Genomic DNA, 17500 nt, shown 5'->3' with positions numbered 1-17500 from the left:
TCCTTAAAATACAGGTGGCATAAGTATACACACACCTCTATGTTAAATTCCCATAGAGGCAGGCAGAATTGTATTGTTAAAGGCCAGTTATTTCATGGATCCAGGATACTATGCATACTGATAAAGTTCCCTTGGCCTTTGGAATTAAAATAGCCCCACATCATCACATACCCTTCATCATACCTAGAGATGGGGTACTTTCCATTAGATCATCTTTCAATGCAAATCAAACCAGCTATTAGGCTAACTGAAATAAAACCATGCCAATCTCTAGGTATGGTGAAGGGTATGTGTGTATACTAATGCCCCCTGTATTTCCAATTTCCAAACAATGATTTTTTATTCCTCTTTTCAGTCAACGTTAGCATGGGTTCACATACTTTTTGGCACTGTACATGCACACTTGTACCCATTCGTAGACATATGCACACATACACACATTTATATTTACACACACACACTCACTTCCATGAAAAAACATCAGTCCACCCCAGTACAACAAATCCCCTATCTATCGTATGGTTAGCTTCTGAAAGAAACTGGGTCATTGATTGGAATGTAGCGGCAAATCTGCTAACAATGGATGAGATGAAAAAGAACACACAAACAGGAGTAAAAAGAAATCTCTCTCTTTTTCTCTTCTCTCTCTCTATCCCCTCTCTTTCTATTCCTCTCTGTTCTCTCTCTCTCTATTCCTCTCTGCTCTCTCTCTCTCTATCCCTTTCTCTTACTTGCAGCACTTCCCATAAATGCAGCCACACTTTAGCGGGGTGTGAGAATGTAAGCTGAAATGCAAGCGTTTGGGGCATCAAGTTTACAAGGCAAAGCTGCTGTATCTAATCAGCTTGCCCCAATTAGGCCCCAATTAGTGTGTGTGTGTGTGTGTGTGTGTGTGTGTGTGTGTATATAACAGTGAAATGAAAATGGAACACAAATGAGGTCACCATTCTATAGAGATGTGCCATACATTACTACATCTGGAGGGTGTCATGTGTGCTCATACACATGCCGTGTGCATGTGGGTGGGTATGGTTTTGGGGGCGTGGCACGCATGGTATGATCATGACGCTATCTTTCTCTCTGGGTCTCTCTCTCTCTCTCTCTCTCACACACACACACACACACACACACACACACACACACACACACACAGACAGGACGCCCATGGGCAGAGTGGGAGGAGAGCAAGAGATGAGTGGGAAGGATGAGAGGAGAAATGGAGTGGGATGGTGTGAAAGGAGACTAACAGAGATGAATTAGGACGACAGGAAAGAGCAGCATGTCTCCAAGATCCTCTTTCCTCTCTCTCTCTCTCTTACTCACCTCTCTCTCTCTCTCTCACTCACCTCTCTCTCTCTCTCTCTCTCTCTCTCTCTCTGTATGTTTAGGTGTGAGCATATATTTGTGTGTGTATGTGTGTGTGTGTGTGTATTAACCTAGGAGAGAGAAACAGTGATGAACCGAATGTCTTGTGTCCTGGTTGTTGTGGAGACGGCCAAATCTGTCCTGCCACATTCCTTCTTCAGTCACAACCATTAGACTCTTTCTCTCTCTTCTCTCTCTCTCTCTACCTCCCTCCCTCCCTCCCTCTCTCTCTCTTTCTCTCTCTTTCTCACTCACTCTTTCACGCACACACACACACACACACTCTTCCATGCACATGATTAGACACATATGTATGAGATCCTATATACGATTCACCCAGTTCATTATAGGTACACTAAATATACCACAGCCCAGTCAGAGAGCTGTGTGGTGTTAACCTGTCATGAATCAGCCAGACTAGACCAGTGATGAAGCCAACAGCCAAGGCTTTCAGCCTCTTATTAGCGTGTGCACCTGACTCCTGCCCATGAGCTTCAAATCCAGCTTCAAACAGATGACACACTGCACAGATTGCAAACATACATTCATGCACATAGTCCCCATAATCAGAAATCACTCAATGCAACAGACACATACACGCACACGCACACACACACACATGTGATCTTGTGAGAGTTGGGATGCAGGTGTGCTGTGTGTTCCAAGACAAACAATAGTAGTAATATTTGTGTGTGTGTGTTGGGGGCGGGAGGTAGGGGGTGCTGGGATCATTTGATGTGGATGTATAAGTTTGCATGCTAAGTTGGAACACACACATGAATGATGTTTGTGTGTGTGTGTGTGTGTGTGTGTGTGTGTGTGTGTGTGTGTGTCTGTAAAGCCTGGTGTCTATTAGGGTTCATACTGTAGAGTTTAGGGGAAAGAGGGTGATGTCATTGGTCGGGTGAGTGGGAGGGGGTGACTGATGGGTGTAAAGCCTTAGACAGACATGTGCACAACACACACACACACACACACACACAAACACAAACACTCCTCCTCACTCACCTCACTCTCGCTCTCACTCACATAAACACCTACACAAAACACCCACATATATCTATGTTTCTTTCTCTCTCACACACACACACACACACACACACACACACACACACACACACACAAGAGGGAGAGAGAATAGAAGCCGGGCATTTAGAGCCTGTACAAATGTGTGACCAAAGGTTGTGAGAATAAGTGTGTGAGAGTGTGATTTAAGAGTAGGACAGTAGAGCATGAGAAGAGACATACACACACACACACACACACACACACACACATTTTTTTGCTGCCTGTTGAAAACACGGAGGGGTAATGGAACTGTTGAGGGAATGGTTACCGTGGTAAACAGAGGTTTCCGTGGTGAAGGGGCACTATGTAATGAGGTCACACCCTTGGGAGACTATCGTCCTCTCTGTGTGTGTTTCACAAACACACACACACACACACACACACACACACACACATACACTTGTTCTGTTCCCTCTCAGTCATTCAGAACTGTCCATGGTGCTAGGTTTATAGAGAGAGAGAGAGAGAGAGAGAGAGAGAGGGAGGGAGGATCAGAGTGACAGAGTGAGAGATAGAGAGAAGGGGGAGGGAAGAGGCAGAATGTGTGAGAGCAAGATAGGGAGTAGAGGGAGATGCCAGTAGCGAGAGAGAGAGAAAGAGAGAGAGAGAGAGAGAGTGCAAAAGAGGATGTGTGTGGAGAGAAGAGGAGGAATGGTTATGGCAGAGAGAAGAAGGTAAAGAGCCTTTTTTGTTTGCTGATCTACTGAAGACTGGATAAGCATCTTCTACCCACAAGGAGAGAAAGAAAGAGAGACGAGGAGAAGGAGGAATAAGGAGAGGAACGGAGGAGGAGAGTGAGACGGATGCTGAGAGAGAGGGAGAGAGAGACGGAGAAAAAGAAAGAGGGGGAGAGAGAGAGGGATGCGGCAGCCAGAGTCCCTGCAGCTCACTGCCTTCTGTTAGTGACGCTTGAGCCGGCCGCTGCGTGTGTGTGTGTGTGTGTGTGTGACGTGTGTGGATGTGTGGGTGAGCCAGCTTGTGTGTGTGTGTGTGTGTGTGTGTGTGTGCGTGCACAGCAGCAGCAGCAGTAGCGAGAGAAAGCTGGATCACAATGCTGACGTATGCCTGAACCAGTGAGGGAAGACTCCCCACAGCTTTGCCTTTAATTCTCCTCCTGAAACACACACACACGCTGACACACACACACGCACGCGCATGCACGCTGAACATGTGTGTGTGTGTGATGAGCTGATGAGGCAGTAGCTGCAGCAGCGTTCAGAGAGAGTGTGTGTGTGAGAGCGCGAGGGGGGGAGAGAGCATCATTCCTCCACAGAGCAGAGAGAAAGGTGGAGAGGGGGAGTCTCTGCTGCCACAGCCCATCCCCGAGTGCCCGTCGCTGGGGTAGAGTGGGCCGGACACCGGTCTCTCCTGGAGGTGGAGGCTGGAGGTGGCGGAGGTGGCGGCAGGCTGAAGATGGGACTCTTCCTCCCTCGTCTCGTGCCCGTCCTCTTCCTCACCCCCGCGTCGGCGGAGACACGACGCCAGGCAACCTCCCCGCGAGCAAACGGCTGTGACTGCGCGAGTGTGTGTGCGGAGTGTGTGAGCCCTCAAGCCACGGAGTGTGAGACGCAGACTCAGCACTGAGAGGTGTATCATTTTGTTTTTGTTAAAAAAGGGATTGAAAAAGACAGGGATTACCGGCCAGGGCCTCACCCCTGCAGAACCCACGACCGGAACGTGGGGAGAACCGGAGACAAGTGGAACACAGGTGAGTGTGTGTGTGTGAGTGTATGCATTTCAGTGTGAGCTGGTATGTGTGTGTGTGTGTGTTATCCTTATTAACCTGAATGTAACCTTAATTACATTATTGGGCGTTAACTGAAGAAATGTAATTGTTATTTATTTAAAACTGTCACATGTTTTAAATAGGGAACAATTGGAACCTGAATGTAATTCTATGTGTGTATGCATGCTTCTGTGTGTGTGTGTGTGTGTTTGTGTGTTTGTTTGTGCTTGTGTGTGTGTGTGTGTGTATGTGTGTGAGCTGTGGGAGCTCTATTCTCGCTGACCTGGTTCTGTGCTGGTTTATGATGCATTTCATTGACCCATTTCCTTGTCCATTTGTGTGTGTGTTTATGTGTATGTAAATGTATGTGAGTGTTTGTATGTGTGTGTGGGAGGGGGGATATAGAAGTATAGAGTCTCATCCTCTTCCATGTTAGATGTAACATGGACTAAAAGGCTCATAGAAGCATGCATGATTCAGGTGGACCGAATGGTTCCTCAAGACACACACATACACACATATACACATACACACACACACACACACACACACACACACACACACACACACACACACACACACACACATACACGGTGAATTAGGATCCCCCACTTCCTGCATTATGTCATCCTGGTTCACCAGATGCTGTTGCCTAGAAACGACACTGCCACTTTCCTTACCATCCATTTTTAGAGTGCAGCTGTGGAATAGAGAGAGAGACAGAGAGAGAGAGAGGGAGGGGGTGGTTGGTAAGGATTAAAAGAGAAAAAAAGTAGAGAGTGCACTGAAGGTATAGAAAAGCGAGGGAACATTTGAATGAAGGGAGAGAGAAGAAATAAGAACAGGAAAAACACATGCAAAGACACACTGTCTTTATCCACCTGTCACGCACACACACACACACACACACACACACACACACACACACACACACACACACACACACACACACACACAAAAAGGTGCTGCTGTTCTCAATTGCCCTGTATGTGTCATGTAGTGCTCTCATTCACAAGTCCTCAGAAGGGTACCAACGTCCCAGGTGTGTCAGGTGTGTGAGGCGAGTGTGTGAGTGTGGCGTCAGCCTGACTCAGGGTACCACTGAGGTATCATGAGTACTGCTGGGGAAAGTGTGTGGAGCACCGCAGGGTGTGTGTGTCTGTGTGTCTGTGTGTGTGTGTGTGTGTGTGTGTGTGTGAGGGGACAGGCAAACTCAAAGTGGCAGACCCTCATGATGGGAGGGGAGAAGGGCATGGAGGTGAGCAGGCTACTGAGAGGAAAAACTGACAGAGAGATGGAGGAGAAGAGGGACAGGGGAGGGATAGAGGGAGACGGAGATATAGAGAGAGGGATAGAGATAGAGAGTGGAAAGAGGTCGAGATAAAGGAGAGAGGAGAGGAAGACACAACGCGAAAGAGGAAGAGAGAGAGAGAGAACTCCCTGATGAAAATATCTCTGGCATGATGCAACAGTTACAGTGAGTGTGAGCTAGATAGGAACAATCAGAACTTGCCATGCTTCCCAGTGTGGATAATAGGATGAATGGAACCTGCCTAAATCATCATCTCTCTCACACACACACACACACACACACACACACACACACACACACACACACACACACACACACACACACACACACACACACACACACACACACACACACAGCAGGGACTGGGTTCAAAAAGATGGCCATGTTTCCTGTCTATTCCTCTAAGCTCGCTTGCTCTCTCTCTCTCTCACACACTCTCTCTCTCACTCACACACACAAATACTCACACACACACACACACACACACACACACACACACACACACACAGATGAACACAAACATCTATGCAAAATCAGTTCAGATGGATTCAAATCATAACTGCCAGCATTGTCATGCTAAATACAAGGGATTGGTTGTGACCCAGTTTTAATCAACATCGGGCCATTTGAATTTGTGTGTGTGTGTGTGTGTCTGTGAGTGAGAGAGATTGTGTGTATGTGTTTTTGAGAGTATTTGCAAGAATCTTTCACCGCCTCTTCTCAGGTAGGTGTGTGTGTGCGCACGTATGGGTGTGTGTGTGTGTATTTGAGTATTCGTGTGTGTATATATATGCATATATGAGAGTGTGTGTTTGTGTTAACCTCTCTCCACATCTCTTCTCAAGTCAAGTTAATTTATACAGCACATTTCATACACAGAGGTCATTCAATGTGCTTTACATAAACGAAAGCAAACAGTAATAGCAAATAAAAGCATAGAAGGGCAATAGTCAACAAATAATTTAAAAGGTAAAGATCATAAATCATAAAAAAAAAAACATAAAACGCACAAGTTGGGGCCTTTTTGATGTCTTCCGAAAGTTGGTTCCAGAGCTGAACCGCATAGCAGCTAAAAGTTGCTTCACCGTGTTTAATTCTAACAGCAGGTTTTACTAACAGGTTTTTCTCCTGAGACCTGAGAGGTCGAGAAGGTGTGCACTGCTGAAGCATGTCTGATAGGTATTTAGGTCCTGCTACATTTACTGAATTATAAACAAGCAGTAGTGCTTTAAAGTCAATTATGTGACTTACTGGAAGCCATTGCAGGGACTGCAAGGAGTGCATGGAGTGATGTGGTCTGTTCTTTACGTTTTTGTGAGAACCCATCGCTGCTGCATTTTGTATCACCTGAAGTTGTTTGATAGTCTTTTTAGGAAGGCCTGTAAAAAGCCCATTGCAGTAATCAACCCTGCTGGAGATAAATGCATGAATGAGTTTTCTAAATCATGTTTTGACACACTCCACCCTCTTCCTCAGGTGTGTGCCTGCGTGTGTGTGTGTTGATATGGATCCTCCTGAAGAGGAGCGGACAGTTCGCTTCCTGCAGTACGTGGAAGACAGCGGGATGAAGTCCTACCACGGCCTGGTCCTGCAGAACGCCGCCGACATCGCCCGCGAGAGTGACCGCGTACGCTCACACACACACCTCACCTACCTGCAGGAGAAGCACGAAAAGAAGAGGCGCCAGGAGGAGGCTATCAAGAGGTATGACCAACACACACACACACACACACCATTCTCACACATACACACACACACACATCATCCAACACATGCTCACACCTCACTCACCCTCTCCCTGTCCCTCTCTCTCTCTCTCACACACATACACACACACACACACCATTCTCACACACACACACACACACATCATCCAACACATGCTCACACCTCACTCACCCTCTCCCTGTCCCCCTCTCTCTCTCTCTCTCTCTCTCTCTCTCTCTCTCTCTCTCTCTCTCTCTCTCTCTCTCTCTCACACACACATACACACACATACACATACACACACACACACACACACACACACACACACACTCACAGTTACAAACATACAAATATTCTCATGCATGTGCAGACACACACGCACACACACACACACACACACACACACACACACACACACTCATCATCCCCTAACACGCTGATTCTTTTTCTGTTGTTACCCGATCATGGCCATTTTGGAGTGTGAGCAGTCAGATCTGACGGCATCTCTGCACAGCATTCGTCTTGATTAGAGAGCCGCTCTCACACTTTCTCCCTTCCGAGGCCTCCCCATCCCAGACGAACAGCCCAGCAGGAGTGCGTTCAGGACAGGCCTGAGGTCAGCCGGCTCTCAGCCCGGCGGGATTGGGTTAGCGGGAAACCTGATCCCACATCAGTGGCCGGTTAATAGGGGAATGGCAGCAGAGTGGACAGATCTCTTTACAGATGGGCTGCTAACCAGCCATCAGTCTGAATGAGACTGGAGACGGGAGACGAGGGAGGGAATGAGAGAGTGTAAATGAAAGAGGGAGAGGAGTAAAAGAAAAAGGAACAAAGATAAAATGAGAGAGAGGAAGAGAATGGAGAGAACACATCGGAAGGAGATTATAGGTTTTAACCTTATGTCATAGTCATAAGTGTTTGTAATATGATGATTTTCAAAGATAGGAAAAATGAAATGAAATGTGAGAGGGGTAGATAGATAGAGAGAGCGAGGGAGAGAGGGAGGGGGGACGAGAACGAGAGAATAAGAGAGACTGTCTACCAGTCTGCCTAGTGATGGCTGCAACCTGAGTCAGCCAATCACACTGTGGCAAATAGCTAAAATAAGGTGGGTCTTATTGATTTCTGTACTGTGATTGGCTGTGCTGAGGTGTGCAAAATGTGACAGCTGGACTGCTCGGACTTGCCATGACAGCCTGGACACACAGAAACACACGAGCACTGTGCTCCTGCACAACACAAACACAATGCATGTCTAAATTATTGACTCTTTCTCACACACACACTCACACACACACACACACACACACACACACACACACACACACACACACACACACACTCCAAACACATGCAGACATACAGTACATATACGGGCTCATTGCTTTCATTCAAAATAACAAAAGAAAAAAGAAAATTCTTGGAAGCATCTTTTAAAGCAAGCGTCAGTTGCTGGGGTGTCTGTGCGTGCGTGCATGTGTGTGTGTGTGTGTGTGTGTGTGTGATACAGAGTTCATATAAGGCTGAAACATTTGAATAAGTGGACAATATTTCCATATATCTGCATCTTATGTATATTTGGTTCAGATAACCTTGACCCAGGGTTAAGGTTCTCATGACAGATGCAGAGGGTTGACTGCGTGCATATATATATACTATACTGTTTGAATACAAACGTGCATATGAACATTTGTGTATGAGTCTGAACTTACTATATTGTACAATTCTCACCATGCGTCATGAAGTGAATCTCTCTCCAATCTTGGTGTCGCCTCTTTCTCCATCTCTCCTTCTCCATTTCTCTCTCCATCTCCCCCCCCTCAGCCCTTCTCTTCTGTGGTCGATAAGGTGGTGAGTGGTGAGCGTGGAGTTTTCTGTACGCATGGCTACTGTAACCATCTGGGTCTGATAATGAATTGATTTTCTCTGTCATTGTTTGTATGTGGTGTGTGTGTGTGTGTGTGTGTGTGAGAGAGTATTTGAACATGTGTGTGCATGTGTGTCTGTTTGTGTGTGTGTTTCTGTGTGTGTGTGTGAATAAATCTGTGTACATATCTTCCTCTTCCCCTCCCCTTCCATCCACACTCTTCCTCCTTACCTCATCACCAATACCACCTCTCTCTCTCTCTCTCTCTCTCTCTCTCTCTCTCTCTCTCTAGCCTTTATCTTTCTCTCCACTCTCTCTTGTCATTCTTCCCACTTGACACCCACTTTCTCCTCTCTATCTCTCTCCATCTCTTTCTCTCTCCTCTCAACCCTTCTCCATATTTGACATCCCTGGAACATCATCCTGGAACATTAAGCCCTCTCCTCCCCTCCCCTCTCCTCTTTTTTCTCTCTTCCCCTGACTCCTCTCTTGTCCTCTCTTCCTCTCCACTTATCCCCTCTTCTTTTTCGCTCTTCCCCTCACTTTTACCCCTAGAATTGTTTGACATGATGGTAATGATGGATAAGATGGCTGAAGCACCCTGACACACACACACACACACACACACACACACACACACACACACACACACACACACACACACACACACACACACACACAAATGATGCACAGGTTATTGTTTGTGTTGATCTGAGCTGGACATTTTATTTTATTGCCACATGCTCACACACTCATATACTGGAGCAAATACACACACATTTATGTTCACATTCACCCTTACACAGGTACAAACTCATAAACACACTAACGCCCACACACACATGCACACACAAATGCCCTCCAAACACCCAAACAGACCCTCCCCAATGGGCGGAGCTTAGCATTGCTGCCTCAAAACAAACCTCCTTGGCCTGAGGGGTAGGTTTCTATGGTGACAAAGGGGTGGGTTTCTATAGCAACAGAAGGTTTGGTCTCAATCTCCCACTCCTCTCTAAATTTAGACCGTTCCCCCCAGGCACACACATATAGACACACACACAAACACACAGACACACACACACACACACACAACAGGTACAGGTACACATACCACCTTTTCAGCCTCACCATAAATGCGAGAGATAGTGAGGGACATGAGAGCATAGAAGGATAGATGGAGAGAGAGAGGGAGGGAGAGAAACAGGCAAAGAGAGGGAGAGTGAAAGAGAGAATAATAGAGAGAGTAAAACATGTACGGCTGATGGGATTAAAAAAAAATAGAAGATACATATTATATCTATTCACACACACACACATACACATGCTCACACACACACACACATGCCTGCTTTTGGACGTTTTCCACAGACCCATTTTCTCTGTCTCACTCTCCCACTCCCACACACACACACACACACACACACACATACATACACACACACACACGCACGCAGCCCAGGGCCAGTTGAAGGCTCCCGCTTTGCTGGAGTAATAACTCCCAGCATGCACTCTGACTGGCTGCAGAAGCAATCCACAGGGGGCGGAGCCCTCTGATCTCACGGGTGTGAGAGCTAAGTCCTGCCGTGTGTGTGTATAAATTGAAAAAAAGAGATGGTGTGTATTTGTAGGAAGGTGTGCGTGTCTGTGAACAAAAAGTTGTGTTGAGAGAGAAGGCAGAATGCAAGCATAATTATGTACATTAACACGTCTCACACCCTGCCAGATGATGCCCACTCTTGGGTAAAGGTCAGAGGGTCACCTTCCGATTAAAGGTCAGGAGGTCATCTTTAGATTAGTCTGGACTCACTCAGGGGTGATTGTCTTTACTGGTAGAACAGACAGCTAAAGAGGATTTATCACTGGATCATCGACAGCATTATTTCCATAGACGACCGTGTGCGTTAGCTGTGAAGAGAAAAGATGTTCATCAAATAACATAGACATAAAAACAAAACCACAGGAACAATGAGGAACATAGAGCCACGAACAGGATGAGAGAGAATGGAGGCGGGGGGGGGCGGGGGGGTGGTATCTCTTTATCCAGTCTCTCAGGTGATGTAGCCTCACTGCTGAGGGCTTAAAGTGGAGGAACAGGGGGAGGGAAGGGCAGTGGGAAGGGAGGAGAGGATGGATGGACAGAGAAATGGAGAGGAAGAGATGATACAAAAAGAGGGGAGTCTGGTTTGGATTTTTTCTGTGTGTGCTGTGTGCGTGCGTGCGTGCGTGCGAGAGCTACAGAGGGAGAGGGATGGGGTTGGATCGTGTTTTCTTTGGCTCTGATGTGTGTGTGTGTGTGTGTGAGAAGTTGGCTTGTTTTTTTTCTGGCCGTGATGACTGCATCTAATTTTGTCCAACAGGAAGAGGAGAAGAACCCGATACAGCTAAATATAATCCTAATTATATGTGTGTGTGTGTGTGTGTGTGTGTGTGTGTGTGTGTGTGTGTGTGTACGTTATGTGTACAATCGATACAAATCCCTCAGTCTCGCTGTGTCAATAGCTTCAGACAGTTTTGGCCAATATGTGTGACTGGTATTAATTCATCTGGATTGTACAGTGTTTTAATCTGAACACACACACACACATACACATACACATACACATACACACACACACACACACACACACACACACACACACACACACACACACACACAAAGCACAAAACCTGCCCCCACTTAGCCTCAGGGTATTTTCAGTTGTTTTTAGAAGAGCAAACAGATAAGAGAAAATAGATGGAACTATCGACAAGGAGTTCAAATGGGGAGATTGGAAAGAATGGAGTGATGAAGGGACAAATGAAAGAATGGGGTGATGAAGGGGACAAATGAAAGAAAGGGAAAAGAAAGGATGGCAAGAGAAGAAAGTCTTCTGGATTGAGAGCGACATGAATAGGAGAAAGCAGACAGGGAGAGAGAAAAGTAAGTAAGAGAGAGAGAGAGAGAGAGAGAGAGAGAAGATAAATGAGAAAGAGAGAGAAGACAGACAGAGAGAGAGAACACAGAGAGAGAATGAAAGAGAGAAAGATCAGAGTGCTGCAGTGGCTGGTGATTTAGTGTTTAGAGAGGGCTGGCTAAGGCTTAGATTTCCTATGGCAATCATTATCATTTAATCATACCAACCGCCAGAGAGAGATGGAGAGAGAGGGAGATAGGGGAAGATGCAAACATGTTTTTGCCTGAAGAAGGTGGAAACATTGTTTTTTTCTCTTTTTTGAATTAAACTCTGGGTGTTTTGTTTTTACCTTACAGCTGCAATCAGGGTCAAGAGTGAGATTACTAATGTACAGATGACAATGAAGGAGAAGAAGTGATGGGGGAAGGAGTCCTATGGGCCAGATCAGAAGAGAGAGGGATGAGGGGGAGAGAGATGGAGAGACAGACTGAAAGAGAGAAGGGAGAGGAGAGGAGAGGGGGATAAATGGTGGAAGCATTGGAGGGGTAGAGAGGAGGGAGTGTCTGTCATTAGAGTCAGAGGAGGGGTGGAGTGATGGAGGGGCTGTGAGAGAATGGAGGGATGAGGGGGAGGAGAGAGAGAGAGAGAAGGAGGAGTGGATGAGGAGTGGAGAAGGAGGGATGATGGATAGGAGGGACAGTAGGGCAAAGGGCAGAACCACCTCTCAGTCATCCTTTATGAGGCCTAACACACACACACACACACACACACACACACACACACACACACACACACACACACACATAGATGCAGACACATATGCATATAACATAAACAACCACATATACACACAATGCAACCATGCAACCATACACATACTCACTATCTTCACATACAGTACATGACACAGTCACAGACAGTACATAAATCACTGTGTGTGTGTGTGTGTGTGTGTGTGTGATCTCATCAATATGTGCAGAGAGGAACGCAAGACATAAAGGACAGTGAGTAGAGGAGAGGAAGAGAGGGGGATGATGAAAGAGCAGAGGTAGAGAGAGGAGAGAGAGAAGAAGAGGTTGGTTGAAAGTCAATGGGAGTAAATCCTGTTTATCCTTTAGTATGATTAGCTTTCTCAAACACGTACACACACTCTCTCCCACTCCCTGTGTGTGTGTGTGTGTGTGTGTGTGTGTGCGTGTGTGCATATTGTGCATGTGTGTATGTGTGCAAGTGTTTTTGTTTACAAATCGTCTTAAGGAACATGACGGCTTCAACAGTAATGAAATGCAATTCACTGGCATCAGAACCGCAAGAGCTGAGAAAAGAAAACACACACAGATAGACTCTCAAGAGCTGAGGAGAGAACACACACACAGATAGACTCTCAAGAGCTGAGGAGAGAACACACACACAGAGACACTCTTGAGAGCTGAGGAGTGTACACACACAGATACATTTCTTAAAATAGGATGGATGGTCTCAAAACATAATGTACTCATTTCCCACAGGCCTGGCTTACAGTCACAAGTGACATATAACACATTTCTAATGTATATCTTGTAGATATGCCTCTGAACACATGAGAGAGAGAGAGCGAGAGAAAGAGAGAGAGAGGGGCTATACTACATAATATGATATACTGCATATTAATATTAAATTAAATTAATATTATTAAACTGAATGATCTAAGAATGCACTCTTTTTCAGACTCTCTCTCTCTCACACACACACACACACACACACACACACACACACACACACACTGCACAAACATGCACAAATCAAGCTGGTAGTTAGTTCTCTCCTTGGCTGTGGGGATGAACCCTCAGCCATGTGTCACCATCTATGGTCACCATGTGACCTAACTCACACTGACAGGTGTCAGGCCCTCTCCACTCACGTCAAGGCATCAGGGCACGGAGCGTGTGTGTGTGTGTATGTACACGCCTTGACCTCTAAACACACTCACACACACATGCACAACAACAAATGTTATTCACACTCATCTTAAACGCTTTACCCTCAGTTATGCACATCTACACACAAACTCACACACTTGAACATACAGTATGCAAGCATTCACACTCATGTGTAGAATACAATTCATACCGACAAAAATTAATATGTATGTTTGGTCAGATAGTATGCATGTACTGCACTCTCTCATACACACGCAGCATGCTATGCTGTCTTCTTACTCCATAACATTATGCTGTGTACATTCTTTTTAAGGTAATTGTGTACTAAACACTACATCATGGAATGGTCTCAAGTGTCGCATTTTCTGTAAGAAGACACTAAATCTGTTTTGTCCTTGTCTCTGTCTCTCTCTCTCTCTCTCTCTCTTTCTGTCTGCCTGTATCAATGTTCTTGTCACAGGATTGGTGAAGATGTTGCCCGGGCAACAGATGGAGTTGGCTACCCAGGGAAACACTTCCGCATGGGTTTCATGACGATGCCAGCTCCTCAGGACCGCCTCCCGCCTGCTTGTGGGCCGGGTTTCACGGTTCGTTCCCAATCACTGCACTCGGTGGGCGGGGCAGAGGAGGAGGGAAGCCCCACCTCCAGGAAGCAGCCACCCCCAAAACCGAAGAGAGACCCCAACACCAAGCTCAGCACCTCATCTGAGACTGTCAACAAGGGCGACGGTGAGTTTGTGTGTGTGTGTGTGTGTGTGTGATTTTTGTGTGTGAGTGCATGCATATTTGTGTGGAGGGGAGAGAGATCAAACTCATAACTCATAACTAATTCTGTGAACAAAGGAAATGGTGTGTGCGTTTGTGTGCGTGTGTGAAAGCACATTGGTGTAGGACAAAAGGCATTCAATTGAGGAGAATAAACTTTTTTGTGTGTGTGTGTGTGTGTGTGTAGAAGTGTTCACACAGCTGCCAGATTCTCTCTCTGCTTCTTGCCTCCCTGTGAATTATACATGGGTGCTAGTCACGCAACACACACACTCAAACGCTCACAAAAGATATTATCTTTCATTCCCCTTCATCAAATACCTTTTTGATCTACACCAATCTGCTTTTTCATTCCTTCTATTCTCTCTCTCACTCCATTTCATTTTATATTCCTGTCTTCATGCTGAGGGCACTTATTTAGAGTAGACATGAATCACACACAGTATGTGCACTGTGCACTGCACACCCACACACCCACACACAGACCCACACAAAGAGACACACACCCACCCAGACACACACAAAGAAACACCCACCCACCCACCCACAGACCCACACGAGGAGACACACACATTTCCTCCACTCTTCAGTAGTCTGAGTTCATCAGTATGAGGAGACTCTGGGCCTGATATACTAAGAATTACTGCCAAATTACCGCATGTCTCTGGCGCTGTGAGCACCTTAAAACATGGCACCTTATACAGTATGTACAAAAGAGACTGCACATGGATGAAAGCGTATTTTGCCTGGCACTGGAGTGCAGAATGGCAAATTGTCTTTTTCTTACTCATGCATATGCATTTATGGGAAGGTCGAGGGGAAAGTGGGAGTATTGCCCAAAAACATGGGAGGAGAAGTGCTAATAGCGATTGATTATGTATTACAACATATGTATGAAAACAGCGCACGTCTGTTTTGCAGTGAAAAAAATCCGTCTTTCAAAAGCAGGTGTAATCCAAATTGCGGTTAAATGCGTCAATTAGAGAAACTTTCAGAGACAACAGAATCAGTATTCAGAGCACCAGTTTTATATCTTAGTTTCAATCTTAACTTTTGTTTACCTTTCTAATGTCGTTCACTTCCCAGTCTGCTAGACTAGGGCATTATCTGTCATAGTCGGTGTAGGTGCACAAATAGTTTGGGGCAATTCCACGGAAAATTGACTTTTTGTCACATCCATAACGTCAGTGAAATGCCTTGGCATTTCTATGATGTGGATGATAACATTCATTTTTTGTGCATTTTTTCTCATGTACATTCTTCAGCCAAAAATAGCAAATGCTCAAATGTCATGTAATCATTCACCATACCATCACATTTACCATACCATCACATTTTATTGGCGTTATGGATGTTACAAAAAACATAATTTTCCATGGAATTGCCCTTTGAGTATTTTTAAAAGTGGAGTAGAATTACTGCTCGGCATCGTGTCGCTGCTTGTTGACATATAATTATCATGTATGATAATAATAATAATTTGATTCTTTTTAATGTTGCCATCGGTTGACTCCATTCAGCAGTGCATGTGGTTGAATTATACTGTTCAGGTATGGGCACCGCAGATTGCGTTGACGGGCGGTGATGAGCGCTGTTTCCCTAATGAAAGCTTACTAAATTCCACACAATATGGCAAGGCACAGCTTTCGCTTTCTGTAGACAGAAAAACTCGCTATTTGCGCTGTCCTTGTGCATAGAGCCCTCAGTCTCTTCACACACAATTTCTTGGGCATTGTGTATATGCATGCAGGTGTGTCTGCATTTTTTTGTGTGTGTGTGTGTGTGTGTGTGTGTGTGTGTACTTAAATTTATGAATTTCACATTCACAGACAGATGATACACAGAGATTAAATGACACACAGACTAGCCATACCACAACAATGTAGCCTGATCTCAGAAGCAGATCACACACACACACACTCTATGCACTCTATGGAGAAAGTTATTGATATATAATATGTGCTCTATCAGTGGGAAAACTGAAAATTAGAGCACGTTCAGAAATATCAAGACAGGATGAAAATATATTGATTGTACATGTGACCCATATATTTCTCCTATCCGCACACAAACATGTTTTCTCTCCCTCTTTCTATTTCATTCAAGCTTTGTTGCGCTCTCTCTTTCAAACACTCTCTCTCTCTTTCATACACACACACACGCACACACACACACACACACACACACACACACAGCCACACACACACAGATAGTCACATAACTCAGTAATACAGCCTCATCACACTGGCAAAGATGGATTACTTTGCCCATCTTTCCAGGAACACATTTCAGCTGCTTCTCCTCGCTCCCCATTGGCTGGCCCGTGCTTGAGCTGGCACGCAACTGGATGCAACAGGGCTGCTAAGGCCACATGGTTGCCCTTGTGGTCTTATGAATGGGGACAGAGGTTGCCGAGGGCAACGTTCAAAGCTTGGACTGCCTCATCTGAAATGACGTGATGGCAAAAGCCACATGATGTGTCATGAATAAGTACACACGCAAGCAGGCACACACATTGAAAAAGATACAGAAGTACAAACAAATACACAAACAGACACATATAAGACATAAAGGGCTGCAAGGGCAAAGTCAACGAGATGACACACACACACACACGTGTTCATACACATGAGTGAGTTCAAAGCAGTTTGGCAAAAACTGTGCTCGTCTCAGCTGTTTCTGTCTAAACAGTGATGTAATCTCCTCTGTCTCTATGCCCATCTTCATCCATCTATCCATCCATCCTCGCTCTTCTCTTCATCTCTCCATCATTCTTTCGGCCCCCCTCTCTATCTCTCTGTAGATTACTCCTCTGGACCAATGTCAGGAATTTATTCAGTAAATAGCCAATTCTTCTCTGACTCTTCAGAGACCTGA

The 17500-nt window shown here is 45.5% G+C and overlaps 1 protein-coding gene across 1 annotated transcript in view; it reads left to right on the top strand.

The window, feature by feature from the left end:
• The first annotated feature begins 2978 nt into the window (after window positions 1-2978).
• Window positions 2979-17500, top strand: part of LOC125308652 (neuronal tyrosine-phosphorylated phosphoinositide-3-kinase adapter 2-like) — a 35142-nt gene continuing 20620 nt past the window's right edge. The window contains exons 1-3 of the mRNA XM_048265215.1: window positions 2979-4141; window positions 6948-7175; window positions 14319-14587. Of these exons, the coding sequence (XP_048121172.1) occupies window positions 6976-7175; window positions 14319-14587 (469 nt within the window). The 5' untranslated portion in view covers window positions 2979-4141; window positions 6948-6975. The remainder of the gene's footprint in view (window positions 4142-6947; window positions 7176-14318; window positions 14588-17500) is intronic.

This window comes from Alosa alosa, chromosome 15, assembly GCF_017589495.1.
Source record: "Alosa alosa isolate M-15738 ecotype Scorff River chromosome 15, AALO_Geno_1.1, whole genome shotgun sequence".
In the NCBI taxonomy this organism is placed as follows: domain Eukaryota; kingdom Metazoa; phylum Chordata; class Actinopteri; order Clupeiformes; family Clupeidae; genus Alosa; species Alosa alosa.
This window is presented reverse-complemented; position numbering and strand designations above follow the sequence as displayed.